This window comes from Salmo salar, chromosome 09 (assembly GCF_965601325.2).
Source record: "Salmo salar chromosome 09, fSalSal1, whole genome shotgun sequence".
NCBI lineage: Eukaryota > Metazoa > Chordata > Actinopteri > Salmoniformes > Salmonidae > Salmo > Salmo salar.
In genome coordinates this window covers 71,560,963-71,577,257 of record NC_138299.1, presented here as the reverse complement: position 1 = coordinate 71,577,257, position 16,295 = coordinate 71,560,963, and the positions used below count along the sequence as shown (strand labels likewise).

The 16,295-nt window shown below is 43.7% G+C and overlaps 1 protein-coding gene across 3 annotated transcripts; it reads left to right on the top strand.

The window, feature by feature from the left end:
• The first annotated feature begins 5,070 nt into the window (after positions 1–5,070).
• Positions 5,071–16,158, top strand: cox18 (cytochrome c oxidase assembly factor COX18). Of its 3 annotated transcripts, none has more exons than XM_014212074.3 (7): positions 5,071–5,187; positions 11,053–11,478; positions 12,596–12,696; positions 13,021–13,187; positions 13,324–13,439; positions 14,307–14,414; positions 15,357–16,158. In XM_014212074.3, exons 2-7 carry the CDS (start codon positions 11,065–11,067, stop codon positions 15,522–15,524), a joined length of 1,074 nt encoding a protein of 357 aa, XP_014067549.1. In that variant the 5' UTR covers positions 5,071–5,187; positions 11,053–11,064; the 3' UTR covers positions 15,525–16,158. The 3 variants fall into 3 exon arrangements, with proteins under 3 accessions (XP_014067549.1, XP_014067550.1, XP_014067551.1); XM_014212075.3 differs by lacking the exon at positions 5,071–5,187 and adding an exon at positions 5,877–6,145; XM_014212076.3 differs by lacking the exon at positions 5,071–5,187 and adding an exon at positions 10,755–10,829.
• The last annotated feature ends 137 nt before the right edge of the window (positions 16,159–16,295 follow it).

The window sequence follows — 16,295 nt, the reverse complement described above, 5'->3', positions numbered from 1 at the left end:
CAACGAGGAATCATGTGCAGCAGTGGGGAAAATGCATTCAAAATGTTTTTTAAAATCTTGGGGAAAATGTACTTTTCTAAATTCTTAATGTAATACTTCAAAAGCAAACCTTTACCTGTCCAGGCTGTGTTTCGTGTTGGTCACGATTCATTTTTAAGTAAAAGTAAAAACATGAGCCAAGTTTATCTCAATACCCTACTACACCGTGTCCAGATCCTTGCATGAGAAAAAGACCCAGTGGGCACACACTGGTTGAATCAACGTTGTTTCCACGCCATTCACAGGAAATTACGTTGAACCAACGTGGAAAAGACATTGAATTGACATCTGTGCCCAGTGGGTTCACTCGTACGGCCAAGGATTGCACCCACGGTCCCACATACTAGATTTCAATACATTTTGGAAACAAAACCGGTTTTATAAGGAGGATGGGATCCACCCAAATCATGTGGGATCCTGGATCCTTTCACAGCACTAGAAGGCTGCGTTGAGACAATGACTTATCAATGACTCAAGCCCAGCTCAGCTAATCCCTACCATTGTGACGCAGAATTGTCATAATGCTTCAGCAAATGTACATTACACCAGGGGCATCAGTAGACACAATGTATGTAACCTCATTTATGTCCCTGTAACTGCCCTGAATGCCTCTACTGATCCTACAGCTATTGCATGCAGTAATCCTGTGCATATGAAGCAGATTTATACTGTTAGCACTAAGCCAGTGTGCCCCAGAAGGAAGTCCACTGTGTGAAGCTCACCCTGATTAGCAAGAATAGCAAACTTAGGCATGACATGCCAGCAACAAATGCAGACACTACACATCCAAGTATATCTGACCAAATTATGAAAGACAAGCATTGTAATTCTGAATTCCGTAAAGTTAGTGTGGAAGAGGTGAAAAAATATTATTTGCCATATTTTCTATTTAAGCCTACTAGAATGTGTGTGCCCCCAGTGTTGGAGGGAAGCAAAAGTCATTCCACTACCTAAGAATAGTAAAGCCCCCTTTACTGGCTCAAATAGCCAACCAATCAGCCTATTACCAACCCTTAGTAAACTTCTGGCAAAAGAATTGTGTTTGACCAGATACAATGCTATTTTACAGTAAACCAATTGACAACAAACTTTCAGCATGCTTATAGAGTAGGACATTCAACAAGCACGGCACTTACACAAATGACTGATGATTGGATGAGAGAAATTGATGATAAAAAGATTGTGGGGGCTGATTTGTTAGACTTCAGTGCGGCCTTTGACATTATCGATCATTGTCTGCTGCTGGCATAACGTATGTGTTACGGCTTTACACCCCCTGCTATATTGTGGATAAAGAGTTACCTGTCTAAAAGAAGACAGAGGGTCTTTTTTTAATGTAAGCCTCTCCAACATAATCCGGAAAGAATCAGGAATTCCCCAAGGCAGCTGTCTAGGCCCATTACTTTTTTCAATCTTTACTAATGAATTGCCACTGGCTTTGAGTAAAGCCAGAGTGTCTATGTATGTGGATTACTCAACACAATACGTCAGCTACTACAGCGACTGAAATGACTGCAACACTTAACAAAGAGTTGCAGTTAGTTTCAGAGTGGGTGGCTAGGAATAAGTTATTCCTAAATATTTCAAAAACTAAAAGCATTGTATTTGGGAAAAATCACTCACTAAACCCTAAACCTCAACTAAATATTGTAATAAATAATGTGGAACTTGAGCAAGTTGAGGTGACTAAACTGCTTGAAGTTACCCTGGATTGTAAATGGTCATGGTCAAAACAACAGTAGTTAAGATGGGGAGAAGTATGTCCATAATAAAGCACTGCTCTATCTTCCTAACAGCACTATCAACAAGGCAGGCCCTAAAGGCCCTAGTTTTGTCGCACCTGGACTACTGTTCAGTTGTGTGATCAGGTGCCACAAAAAAGGACTTAAATTGCAATTGGTTCAGAACATGGCAGCACGGCTGGCCCTTGGATGTACACAGAGAGAGCTAATATTAATAATATGCATGTCAATCTCTCCTGGCTCAAAGTGGAGGAGAGATTGACTTCATCAATACTTGTATTTATGAGCGGTATTGACATGTTGAATGCACCGAGCTGTCTGTTTGAACTACTGGCGCACAGCTCGGACACCCATGCATACCCCACAAGACATGCCACAAGAGGTCTCTTCACAGTCCACAAGTCTAGAACAGATTATGGAAGGTGCACAGTACTACATAGAGCCATGACTATGTAGAGCCATGACATAGAGCCATGACTATTCCACGTCAAGTAACTCATGCAGGCAGTACAATTAGATTGAAAAAAAAACACCTTTCGGAACAGTGGGGACTGTGAAGCAACACAAACATAGGCGCAGACAGATGCATACACACACGATAACATACACACTATACACACGTACACATGGATTTTGTACTGTAGATATGTGGTAGTTGTGGAGTAGGGGCCTGTAACCTCACAGTGTTGTGAAATCTGAGAATGTATTGTAATATTATTTTTTTTAATTATAAACTGCCTTAAATTTTGATGGACCCCAGGAAGAGTAACTAATGGGGAGCCATAATAAATACAAAATACAAATAGCCTAAGTATCTGTAATATTCCACTCACCGTCCAGGCAAAGACATCCCTGTCGCAGACACACTCTCCAGGAAGTTTCTTACCTACAAGGACAGCAGCCTCAGTGAGGGCATGGACATGCAAGTGCACACTGTGTACAGCAACTTACCAGTTAGTGACACGAAACTGAAGGAGATCCAAGCTGAAACAGACAAGGACTCACAACTCACACAGCTGAGGGAAGTCATACAGGATGGATGGCCTGAGGAGAGGAGAAAATGCCCTCAGAGCGTCTCAGAATTCTGGAACCATCGTGATGAACTATCACAGATCAACGGAATCATTTTCAAAGGAGAGAAAATCATTATTCCTACCAGTCTCAGAGAAGAGATTTTGACAAAGATCCATGCTGGACACATGGGCATGGAAAAGTGCAAACAGAGAGCACGGGACATTTTGTTTTGGCCTGGAATGTGCAAACAAATAGAGGACATTGTTGGTAGATGCACCATCTGTCTTGAAAGACGCCCCTCAAACACCAAAGAGCCAATGTTACCTCACTGTATCCCAGACCGACCCTGGCAGGTTGTGGCAACCGATCTGTTCACCTGGAACAACGAGGACTACATCGTAACAGTGGACTACTACAGCAGATACTTCGAACTCGACAAGCTTCACAGCACCACATCTGCAGCTGTGATACACAAGCTGAAAGCAGCCTTTGCCAGGCATGGCATTGTAGAGACTTTAATATCTGACAATGGGCCCTGTTACAAATCAAATGAGTTTGAATCCTTCACAAAAGCATGGGAGTTCACACATGTCACCACAAGCCCACATTACCCTCAAAGTAATGGCCTTGCTGAAAAATCTGTGCAGATTGCTAAATCACTCATGGACAAAGCAAAAGCAGACAAGAGAGACCCCTACCTCAGTCTCCTTGAATACCGCAACACTCCAGTTGACAATTTCAAATCACCAGCCCAGCTGTTGATGAGCCGCAGACTTCGCTCAACCCTTCCCAGCACCAACCAGCAGCTGCAACCTGAGGTCGTCAGCTACAAGGAAATGCATGAAAAACGTGCACAGAGACAACAACAACAAAAGCGATACTACGACAGGTCAGCTAGACCACTGCCACCACTGATCGACGGAGAGTCAGTTAGAATCCAGGAGCATGGCCTCTGGAAACCAGCAGTCGTCATCCAGCCAGCTGACACTGAACGTTCATATCACGTCCGCACAGCAGAAGGAGCAGTGTACCGCCGCAATCGTCGTCACTTACTGAACACAAAAGAACAACACACTGATGAGATGAACTGTTCCCCTGAAAGAGAATGTGATGGACTAAACACACACACAGCACAACATACACCATACTTACCTGCAACACCACAAGAGCTGTTGACTGACACAGAAGCATGCTCAACATCATATCGCACAAGGTCAGGAAGAGAGGTCAAGCCCAGAGCTCTCCTTGACCTATGAAATGTCAAAGGGTGTAGGCGGATCGCTGCCCTAAAAGAGTTCCAGACTGTAAACTTGTTATTGAAAGTTGACTTGACATGCTTTGGTATTGTATTTGTTTGAAATGTTAAGATGTAATTTCTACAGTGAAGCTGAGTTGCTGAGAATCCCTTGTTTGAAAAGTAACAGTATGTTGGATCATTGTTTCAGAGTCTATGTTGATTCAGTTGGTGTAGTATGCAATATAAATGGTTACTTACCTTGAGTTCAAACTACAGAGCATGTATCCAAAAGAAAAGCTTAGAATATGTAAAACATTTGTATTTTGTTTAAAAGAAGGGGGATGTAATATTCATATGTGAATACATACTGAATTATAATTGGATGCATTTTACCGCCGTACCATACTGTGCGGTGATTGGTTAAGACCACCCAGACGGTTAGGTCAGGGGCAGTTGATCGTGGTTGGAGATAGGCTAACAGGTAGTTGTAGCTAGTTAATAAAGAGTTATGTTAAGAAACATCCTGTAGTTCTGCGTTTTATTATTTTGTACAAAGTGTACAAAACAAAACAGTATCCTAATACATTAACGGTCAACGTTATCTAGATATGTTAGCTCAAGGGTGGGTCTATGAACCAATGAAAATAACGTTTCTAGACCCATTTAGAATGGCTGAACTTTTCTTTTCAGAGAGATATCACGGAAATGATAAAGAAGTTAAATACATTTGGGTGTGACATAACTATTGGAAGCACACATATGATAAAATTGTGGAATATTCACTCATATCACTCATACGCGGCAGGTAGACTAGTGGTTAAAGCGTTCTGCCCCTGAACAAGGCAGTTAACCCACTGTTCCCCGGTAGGCCGTCATTGTAAATAAGATTTTGTTCTTAACTGACTTGCCTAGTTAAATAAAGATTTTAAAAAATAAAAAAATAAATACGCATTCCTTCATGATCAATTGCAGGTTTCAGGGCATACATACTTTTCTCCACAAGGTGCTGCTAATGCTCTAGCCTCTCACAGGCGTATTAACTCTTTTCCAGACGTCATATTTCCTCGACACGTTTGGCAGCTGGAGGTGAAATCATAAATGAATACTCGATTTGGGACATACGTTTAAATATTAGTTTCTGCAAGTGGAACGAAGGTGAGAATGCATTATTTTTGTCCGTACTACGTGCTATAACTAGCCAATTGCATGTCACTGACTAGCCTCGTGACTCGTAGTTCTATTACACAAGAGTCATTGGATGAAGGTGTCTCCTGTACCGGATGTTTTGTTAAGAGCCCCGACTCTCGGTCCGAACATTTAACACGCATCGCTTGCGTTGCTGTTTTGGAAGCTTGAGCACCTTATCAGCGAGAAACAATTTTCAAAAATCAAAACGTTGAATTGATACACGCCTTTTACAAGGTTAGGATTCCTACATGGCCATATCTCCATGTTGCAGCCCGTGTTCATGGAAGACAGACCTGTGCTAATGAATTAGCTATCAAGCATGCTCCAAACACCTGTGTGTAACTGAAGGCCGCCAGAAAGTGTTGTCACTGAAAGTGTCAACTGCGATAAAGCCCGTTAAGTGTATTTTAATTTGTGTATATTGATGTGATATAAAAGCAAAACGCTTTGTTTCTAGAACCATGTCGCAATTGAGAACCGATTCACATTAGATAGCTTATGTGCAGTACTAGCCCCATAATGGACTAAAGGAGCGTAACGTTACTCCTTATGATCCAATGACCTTACATTCTGTTGAAAGGTGAATTGGCTCTGGAAACCAGAACAGCCAAATACTCCATCTAAACGTGAATCGATCCTCAATTGCGGTAGTGTTCTAGAAACATAAATCCCTTTACGTTCATATCACAACATAATTTCACAAATGCAAAATAAACATACTGTACATCGTTAACAGTTGCAACCATATGCATTTTTCAGTGACAACACGTTTTTTGGCTTAACTCTTAAAGTTTACACAGGTGTTAGGAGACGCCGATAGGTAATTAGTACAGGTAGTGTATATTTAAGCAAGAAGGCACGAGGTGGTGTGGTATATGGCCAATATACCACGGCTAAGGACTGTTCTTATGCAAGATGTATCAAGGTGAGGTCTGATTTAACACGGCTGTCAGCATTCAGGGCTCGAACCACCTAGTTTATCATTTCGTTAACCCACAGATTATCCATTATATTGACCAGATACTCTAGTGGCCGATCTAACAATGGAAATAAACGTCTTCAAAAATGAAAGGCATTCGGGAGAGGGCAAGATCAGGTGGTACCATTCCAGCCGATGAGAGGGCAGATATGCTGCGTGTGAACAAAAGTCACAACTTCTTCGGCTAGTTCCCACAAACACATATTCAAAATTGTCTATTGTAAACGTTCATTAAAACAAAAATGCTCATTTTTGGTCTTAAGTCTAGCAGTGTGGTTAGGTTTCAAATGGTGAAAATTGGCAGGGTTAATGACTTTGTGGCTGTGGGAACTAGTGACAACCAGGTACAACTGATATAAAGTGGGTACTCTTATTTTTCTTATTTTTTCTTGTACTTATATCAGTACACTCGTAACAACCTAATCATTACGAAACTAATACTCGATCAAATATGCCACGCGTAGCAAAAAAAAACATTACATTTTTTGTTAACCAAATCCGACACACTTATTAAGCTCAATACCAAAACTCCTTGCCTGGTGGGTTAAAAACATGGGAAAAAACACCACCTGCTGGAGAAGAGATTTTGGCCCCAGTTGTCCCTCGCTTCTTCCTCTCTGGTTAACCTAACGTAGCAGGCTTTAAAATATGCCTAAGCAGAGTTCCCACTTTCATGTATCAGCTAAAAAGGAAGCTATGTTGAATTAGCTGTATCTCTGAAAACCGGATGCATCCGGTTGTTGGCAACTCCGATAAGGGAGGTTTTCCATAAACACTTACATAGAGATATTGCCGTGTGGGAATTCACTAACCCTATAAAGGTATTTATCAATGTAACCTTTTTTATTTATTATTATTATCAGATAAGACAGAAAAGGTCCTTATGCTTCCGAAACCAAGTGATGGGTGTTAATGTTCAGACCGAGCGGCGGGCTCTCGACAAAACTCCCCCGTACAGAAGACGCCTTCGTCCAGTGACTCTTATGTGTAATGGAACTGAGAGTCATGATCAAGGGCTAGTACAGTACATGATGTACTAGCTACAAAGAGGTTTTAGTTGTAAAATAACCTGCTCGCTTACAACAGCTTTCTTGAGTCGTTCCTATTCCCCTAAAGCAGTGGTTCCCAAACGTTTTATAGTCCCGTACCCCTTCAAACATTCAACCTCCAGCTGCGTACCTGCTCTAGCACCAGGGTCAGCACACTCTCAAATGTTGTTTTCTTGACGTCATTCTAAACCTGCCACACACACACACACACACTATACGATACATTTATTAAACATAAGAATGAGTGTGAGTTTTTGTTACAACCCGGCTCGTGGGAAGTGACAGAGCACTTATAGGACCAGGGCACAAATAATAATATAATAATCAATAATTTTGCTCTTTATTTAACCATCTTACATATAAAACCTTATTTGTTCATCGAAAATTGTGAATAACTCGCCACAGGTTAATGAGAAGGGTGTGCTTGAAAGGATGCACATAACTCTGCAATGTTGGGTTGTATTGGAGAGTCTGTCTTAAATCATTTTCCACACAGTCTGGGCCTGTATTTTGTTTTCATGTTAGTGAGGGCCGAGAATCCACTCTCACATAGGTACGTGGTTGCAAAGGGCATCAGTATCTTAACAGTGCGATTTGCCAAGGCAGGATACTCTGAGCGCAGCCCAATCAAGAAATCTGGCAGTGGCTTCTAATTAAATACAATTTTCACAGAACCGCTTGTTGCAATTTCGATGAGGCTCTCTTGTTCAGATATCGGTAGGTGGATAACGAATCCAGTTGTTTGTGTCATCCGTTTCGGGGAAAGTATCTACGGAATTGCGCACCCAACTTTGGTGCTTCGCTATATCACAATTTTTATAAAAAAATGTTACCCCTTTTTCTCCCCAATTTCGTGGTATCCAATTGTCCTGTCTCATCGCTGCAACTCTCGTACGGACTCGGGAGAGGCGAAGGTCGAGAGCCATGCATCTTCTGAAACACAACCCAACCAAGCCGCACTGCTTCTTGACACAATGCCAACTTAACCCGGAAGCCAGCCGCACCAATGTGTTGGAGGGAACACCGTACATCTGGCGACCATGTGTAACAGTGTAGGTTCCGTCCCTCTCTTCGCCTCAACCCGGGCTCGAACCAGGGACCCTTGCACACATCAACAACTGACACCCCACGAAGCATCGTTACCCATCGCGCCACAAAAGCCGCGGCCCTTGCAACGCAAGGGGAAACCCTACTTCAAGTCTCTGAGCGAGTGACGTCACTGATTGACATGCTATTAGCGCGCACCACCGCTAACTAGCCATTTCACATCGGTTACACTCACCCCCCCTTTGACCTCCTTTTTCCGCAGCAACCAATGATCCGGGTCACGGCACCAATGTAACAGTGTAGGTTCCGTCCCTCTCTTCGCCTCAACCCGGGCTCGAACCAGGGACCCTTGCACACATCAACAACTGACACCCCACGAAGCATCGTTACCCATCGCGCCACAAAAGCCGCGGCCCTTGCAACACAAGGGGAAACCCTACTTCAAGTCTCTGAGCGAGTGACGTCACTGATTGAAATGCTATTAGCGCGCACCACCGCTAACTAGCCATTTCACATCGGTTACACATGTCAGTGTGCACTGCGCCCGGCCAGCCACAGGAGTTGTTAGTGCGCGATGGGACAAGGATATCCCTGCCGGTCAAACCTTCCCCTAACCCGGACGACGCTGGGCCAATTGTGCGCCGCCACATGGGTCTCCCAGTTGCGGCCGGCTGCGACAGAGCCTGGACTCGAACCAGGATCTCTAGTGGCACAGCTAGCACTGCGATGCACTCGGGAGGCCTGCTATATCATATTTGACATTGTCCGTAAGCTTGCGTTCATTTGCACACAAAAAATCATACATATAAAACCTGTGTGTTGTCCTTGTTAAAGGAGACCGAGAAGAGCTCCAACTTCTTAATCATAGCCTCAATTTTGTCCCGCACATTGAATATAGTTGGAGAGCCCCTGTAAATCCTAGATTTAGATCATTCAGGTGAGAAAAAAACATCACCCAGATTGGCCAGTCGTGTGAGAAACTTGTCATCATGCAAGCGGTCAGACAAATTAAAATGATGGTCAGTAAAGAACTTTAAGCTCGTCTCTCAATTAAAAAAAAAAAACGTGTCAATACTTTGCCCGGTGATAACCAGCGCACTCTGTATGCTGTAAAAGTATTACATGGTCGCTGCCCATATCATTACATAGTGCAGAAAATACACGAGAGTTCAGAGGCATTGCTTTAACAAAGTTAACCATTTTCACTGTCCAAAACGTCTTTCAAGCTATCAAGCATTCCCTTGGCAGCAAGAGCCTCTAGGTGGATGCTGCAGTGTACCCAAGTGGCGTCGGGAGCAACTGCTTGCACGCGCGTTACCACTCCACTATGTCTCCCTGTCATGGCTTTTGCGCCATCAGTACAGATACCAACACATCTTGACCACCAAAGTCCATTTGATGTCACAAAGCTGTCCAGTATTTAAAAAATATCCTCTCCAGTTGTCCTGGTTTCCAGTGGTTTGCAGAAGAGGATGTCTTCCTTAATTGACCCCCCATAAACCTAACGGACATATACCAGGAGCTGTGCCAGACCCGCCACGTCTGTTGACTCATCCAGCTTTAACGCTTGTATGCAAAGCAGCAATTGTTTCAAAACATCTCCTGCCATGTCACTGATGTATCGTGAAACAGTGTTGTTTGACAATGGAATTGTCTGTATATAGTTTTTGGGGTCTTTCCCCCCAGCATTGTTCCAGCCATATCCACGGCAGCAGGAAGAATTAAGTCCTCCACAACAGTATGGGGCTTGCCTGTCCTAGCCACTCGGTAGCTCACCATATAAAGACTCTTCTAGCCCCTTCATATTAATGGTATCTGTTGCTTTTATACATGTCTTACTAACCGAAAGTCGTCTTTATTTTCACTCAAACTCCCGTGGCTTATTTTCCAAATTGGCATGTTTTGTTTTAAAATGTCTGTGCAAGAGTGAAGGTTTCATCGAGTTGTGAAATATAACTTTTTTTACATATAATACACTGTGGCTGAGGAAAGGCACTACTCCCAATATAAGTGAAGCCCAAATTAATGTAGTTCTCATCATATTTGCGCCTCTTTGACGGTCCAATGTCCCTGTCTGTTGTTCGGTGCTTTCCCGGGTAAGGGGGAAGTAGCTCTTCAGCTGCATCAGATTCACAACTGTCAGTGTCCATGCTAGCTGGGCTAACAACAAATGTAGAATTACTGATGCTAGCATTGGATGTGCTTGTGGAAGCAGAACAACTTGTGTCGTCGACAGGTGCAGGTGTAGTACTGCTGGAAGTAGCATTTTCAAGCAATCGGAATGAACAGCAGCTACATTTGGCTACATACGGACCGTTAGTGGAATTCCCGCGAGAGAGTAACGGTTAATATGATTGGATGTTAATTATTTGACTAGGCTACCTGTATTTGACATTGTGTTGTTATTTCGCTGAACACTAGATGGTTTCATTTTATTTTTGGCAGTGAAACGAGGCTACTCAGGCGAGAGAAAAAACCTCAACCAAATGTATAGACGGCATTGCGTACCCCAGTTTGGGAATACCTGACCTAAAGTAATGGAAAACTTGCTGCAAAGCGAAAAAGTTCCAATGTCCATTGACCTTGTTCCCTGTGTAGCTAGCTAGCTAGGTGGCGTGTATGTCTACCTTACAGAAGGGCCCGTCATTGCTGCTAGCTAGGCTAAATAAAAATGTGCCAATGGTGATTGATTTACATACTACTGTACAACTTCTTTTGCCAAAGCCTACTTCTTAAAAATGGTCCTCTCCTCTACAGATTTGTCTGAAGATGACCGTGAACGTGAGACCTGGCTCACTGCGGATATTACATCAAATCAGCCACCTGTCATCCAGACCTCCCATTCGAAGCATCTCCCACGCTCCCTTTGCCTGTGACCACCACAAAACATACCGCAGCCACGTTCCCCTTCGGGTGGCCACATTACCACGTCTCCGTCCTAGTCTGCCTCTCGAATCAACTTTATGCTTTCAGCCATGTAGACCAGCATCTACAGCCAACGGTACAGGCTGGTATGAGAGCCTAGCAGACTCTACTCCTGTCCATCTGACTGAGCAGCTACTGATCTCTGTCCATCAGACCACAGGTCTACCATGGTGGGCCAGTATCGTATGCACCACTGTGGCCCTGAGGACAGTTGTCACACTGCCACTGGGAGCCTATCAGGCTGTCATCATAGCAAAGGTCTGTGTTGCATCAAGAACCAAGCATTATATAGTCGTTTTTTTTTTTTCTTCTTTCAGCCCACACTAGTCCCAACAGGGGCAGAGTTGAGATTGAGAAGCTCTTGGGTGCATCTCTATAGTCTAAAGTCATGTGGCATTCTTCCTCATCTTATTTCCTTCATCTGCACAGATATGCAAGAACTGGCAAGTTGAAAGCAAATATCCAGGAAGCCTCGACCATTGGTTTCACCTCTTTTGCAAGTACATATGGGTGCAGGTCAAGGAAAAGAGACGAGGAAGCTACGTTAGACTGTTGAGATGCACCGCTGGTGTAATGTATAATTTGCTTAACAATTTGATATGTAAATAAACAGGATTTGAAGTTCTCATCCATATTGTTGTGTGAAACAAGTGGGCTGTGGAACATGATATAGTCACAATGGGAAGGTTTTCTCTGCTGCACTTGAAACTCCCTGGTCTCCCATCCTTGTCTGTTACTGAAGCATCCCAGGAAGATGTTTACACACATTCTGGGGAACTGTGACAGGCAATTTAAAGTCAGCCAATGCTTCTCTGTGACTGTGCAAACATTGCTGAGCCCTTGGCCTTTATTAAGCATTCTTTCCCACTCCTCCGTCCTCCTCAGCTGTCGGTTGTTTCTTTTTCCCGTTTTTTTTTCTCCCCCCAGTGTCCTCCTCCTCCCTTTCTTCCCCTCCCCAGTGCTGCTCTCTCTCCCACTGTGTTAGAGTAGGTCAGCATATCGCTCCCACAGGCCTCACACACACGCAGCAGCATTCTACTCAAGCCTATGAATGTCCTCCATGATGAGTCATCATGAGAAAAACAGCTTTTTGACTTTGATATTTGGCTGTAATACATCAAGGTCCCGGACTGTTGGAGGACTTTGAGAACTTGATTTAAAAAAAAGGAGCAGTCGGGTTGAATGTTTTGTTGTCATAACTCAGAGAGTGGTCCTTTGTGACCAGGCTCCCTGGCCAGCCTGATTCCCTCTACGACCCATGTCCAGTTTTGGGTTACTAATGTGGGCTGTGTAATTTAGAACTTTTGGCTGCATTTCAGGGGGAGTCCATGTTGAATCAAAGTTAACCCCCATGCTTCTCTTTGCCTCCAGCTAGGTTGAAGCCCTGCAAGTGGAGATAGCGGAGCTGGCTAAGAGGCTGCGCTACGAGATCTCGGTGCGGGCCAAAGAGAAGGGCTGGACGGAAAAACACTGCCGGTGAATAAATGACCTTTGACCTGGGCTCCTGGAGGGCTGCCTCTGGGAGCTTGGCACCAACTCTGAAACCACAGCCTATAAATATTAACCAAAACACAACACACTTCCATGCAGTTTGAGATTTGTCAATGTAATGGTGTATGACAGTTAACTTTTTAGATCTGGTTAGTTATGGAATACAATGGAACTTCTATGGGAAAGTTCCATGTTGTTCAACTGATACATTACACTGTCAGTTTTCCAAAGTCAGCTATGAGGTTTTAAAAGTAGTGCCTTTAAAAATGGAACTTCCTTAATGGCCTGGCATCCTTTGTGTCCCATTAGATACCAATTCAAGAAAAACCTGAAGAGGATAGTGTCTGAGCTGTACGTGAGGGATAACTGCCACCCCTTCAAGGCCAGTCTGCTGGTATGGGTGCAGCTGCCCATGTGGGTATGCCTCTCCCTGGCCCTGCGCAACCTGAGCCTGGGGGTGACTGATGCTGCCACCGGTAAACCTCCACACTCACCACAGACTTGAATCACAATCAAGTCTGTTGTATCTTCTACAAGCTACATAATCACATTTGTTTTGCTTTAAGTTTGGAATGGAATATGGAACATTTCAAATATGATTTTTGTTTTCAGCATTGCAGACAGAGCTGACAGTAGGGGGAACTCTATGGTTCTCCGACCTGACATTGCCTGACTCTACCTGGATCATGCCTGTCTCTCTGGGCCTCATCAACCTGCTCATCACAGAGGTGAGGCCCTGGTCGAACTAACACACCCGGCTTGAACAACACTTCCATTAGACACACAACAGGGAAACCTTTTAGATGAAAGCTTTGATCCACCTAGTATTCAGACCCTGTGGCAGTTGTTTTTACAAGAGGACACTCCTCACCTAACATGCTTTCAGATAGACGTGTGTTCAACTCACAATAGATTTCAGGGGGTGGAGTGGAGTGTCAGGTTTTGGTGTAATGAAATACTCAAATGTAGGCTAGGACAGAACATACTATCGTAGATTATCTACTGGGATACGAAAAAGATAGTGATGTGAGAGTTGCTCGCTTGGTTCAGACTAGTTTTCTGATAGTCACATCTGTTTTTGATTTAAAGGGATACTTCAGGATTTTGGCAATGGATCCCTTTATCTACTTCCCCAGAGTCAGATGAACTCGTGGATACCATTTTTATGTCTCGGTGTGCAGTTTGAAGGAAGTTGCTGACTAGCATTAGCGCAATGACGAAGTCTATGGAACTGCTAGCAAGCTAGTAGATCCCATAGACATCTAGTCATTGTGCTAATACTAGTCAGCATTGGCTTGCGAAACTACGTAACTTCCTTCATACTGGATGCAGAAACATAAAAATGGTCCCCATGAGTTAATCTGACTATGGGGAAGTAGAGCTGTTCATTGGCAAAATCCCGAAGTATCCCTTTAAGCATTTCACCGTTAGTCTACACAGCATGTGACAAATAACATTTGAGATTGGTCATTCTGCATCCCTCGCTGACCCGTGAATAGATATTAAAAACCAGAATTCATTTCCCAGTAGCAATGAGAATGTCGAGATCTTCACCGTGAACGTTTCCCTTCAGTCTAGTTTATTTGTGTTGTCAGGTATTTGCTCTGCGGAGGATAGAAGCATCCAAGTTCCAGAAGTATGTGACCAACTTTATCAGAGGGATCTCTCTGTTGATGATACCCATAGCTGCCACCGTGCCCTCCGTAAGTGTGTGTGTCTGCATGCTTGTATGTGTCAGCACACGCAACCACAAACCATTTGTCCTTCAACAACATGTCCTCACAAAAGCTGTTAAACATGCCACATCACTTTCCCCCTGTACATTAAGACAGCTAGCACATTTCACTAGCCATCCCCATGGCAACACCCTCCCACTAGCGCTGAAACAAAAGACTTCAGCCACACCTCTGTCTCCCTCTTGCCCAGACAGGCATAACCTCCATTGCCCCGTGCGCCTATCCACCCATCACATTACGTAAGGGATGGATGAGACTAACACTTTGTTTAGAAGCCCACCTAAATGGTGATAGCAGAAAACACTGAGGATGTTTTCTCCCCGACTTTGGTGATAGTTCCACCAAGTCCACAGACCCATGCACAGGACGTCCCGCTTATCTGGGACACTGTGCAAAAGACACATACACACTCTGTACACTACAGTTGGGCAGATGTTGCCATAGACAAACCCTGTTTGTCCCTGAAGACCCCCATCGGGCTTTGAAAGCCCTCTCTCGTTCCTATCTTTCCCAGGTACACTGATGCAGCCTCCCAATCTAGCCCCCCCTCAATCTGATTCGATAATCTGGAGCGTAGTTTTTGTTGTGTCTCCCTCGGAGCACCATCGTAGTTGCATAAGAAACTGCAGAAGAGGAACCCAAAACGCTGTTCCACGTGAGAGTAGGCCTTGTGAAATGCTGCAAGGGAGACTGAAAAAAATCAGAAGCTCTTCACGATCTTTGGTTTAGTTAGATATATATTTTAGCAAGGTGGTGTTTGGTAATGCTTTTTTCAGATATAATTATGAAGGGCTAACCGTATGCACCTAATTTTCTAAAGCTTTCGGTTGAATAAAATTTTACGGCTATGCATGGAATTCAACTTTGCTTATTTGTCTATGCTGAATGTTCTCTTTCTCCCTTCCTCAGTCCATGGCTCTGTACTGGCTAAGCTCCAGTTGTGTGGGACTGGGCCACAACCTGCTCCTGCGCTCGCCTCGCTTCCAGAGGCTGTGCCGCATCCCCACCACGCGCTCCGACTCGGACACGCCTTACAGGGACATCGCTTCCTCCTTTGTCTCCAAATACATCAAGTGAAAGAGGTTTTCCATCTGATAGTAGAGAAAGAGACTGTATCCCCCAATCATGTCAATGCCATAGCCCCTTCCCCTGATTCAGTCAATCTTCATGATGAGTTGAAGAATCATGTGTGTTAGCGCTGGGTTGGAACAAACACCTGCACTGTACACCCTGTATCTCTCCAGGACCAGGGTTGGTGACCACTAAACTAAGATCTAGAGTGGACCACGGTCCATCAGAGAGAATCAGACCTGTGCACATGGAGTATCCAACACGTCCATATCTGACAAACCAAGTCAGTGTCAAGATATGTTTGTGACTGGTATATACTGTAGCATGTACATGCAGGTTTACTTTGAAAGGTAACCACTTCCTGTTCTACCCAGGATAACATGGTGTTGTGATTGAAGACTAACTGGCAATGTAACTCTGTAACTGGCAAATGACATGCAAGAAATGTGTTTAAGATAACGATCACAGTCATGGATGATCAATGGATACTTCATTTGTACTTTGAACTTTCAGTGTGAATTGCATGAAAGGTTTGTTATTTTGTGAATTTTATTGTGATCCAGAAATTGTTGATGACATCAGATGTGCTCAAAGTTGAAGTAATTAAGTTACATCAGTAAAATAAAACATTTTGTATTAACTGTGGCATTTGGTTAATTGCAGAGTAAGTAACTGTATAGTGGGGTCTTAGACCTTAACTTCGATGGAGACATGGAAATCAAAGATGGAGTTTAGGGGCGTGGTTGATCTTCAACAAAATCGCTGATAACTGTACAG

Excerpts from the sequence above, each read along its gene's own strand:
- cox18 (XM_014212074.3), top strand. The coding sequence starts at position 11,065 with ATGACCGTGAACGTGAGACCTGGCTCACTGCGGATATTACATCAAATC. Across the intron at positions 12,697-13,020 it reads TGGACGGAAAAACACTGCCG|ATACCAATTCAAGAAAAACC; the intron begins GTGAATAAATGA and ends GTGTCCCATTAG. Across the intron at positions 13,440-14,306 it reads TCAACCTGCTCATCACAGAG|GTATTTGCTCTGCGGAGGAT; the intron begins GTGAGGCCCTGG and ends TTGTGTTGTCAG.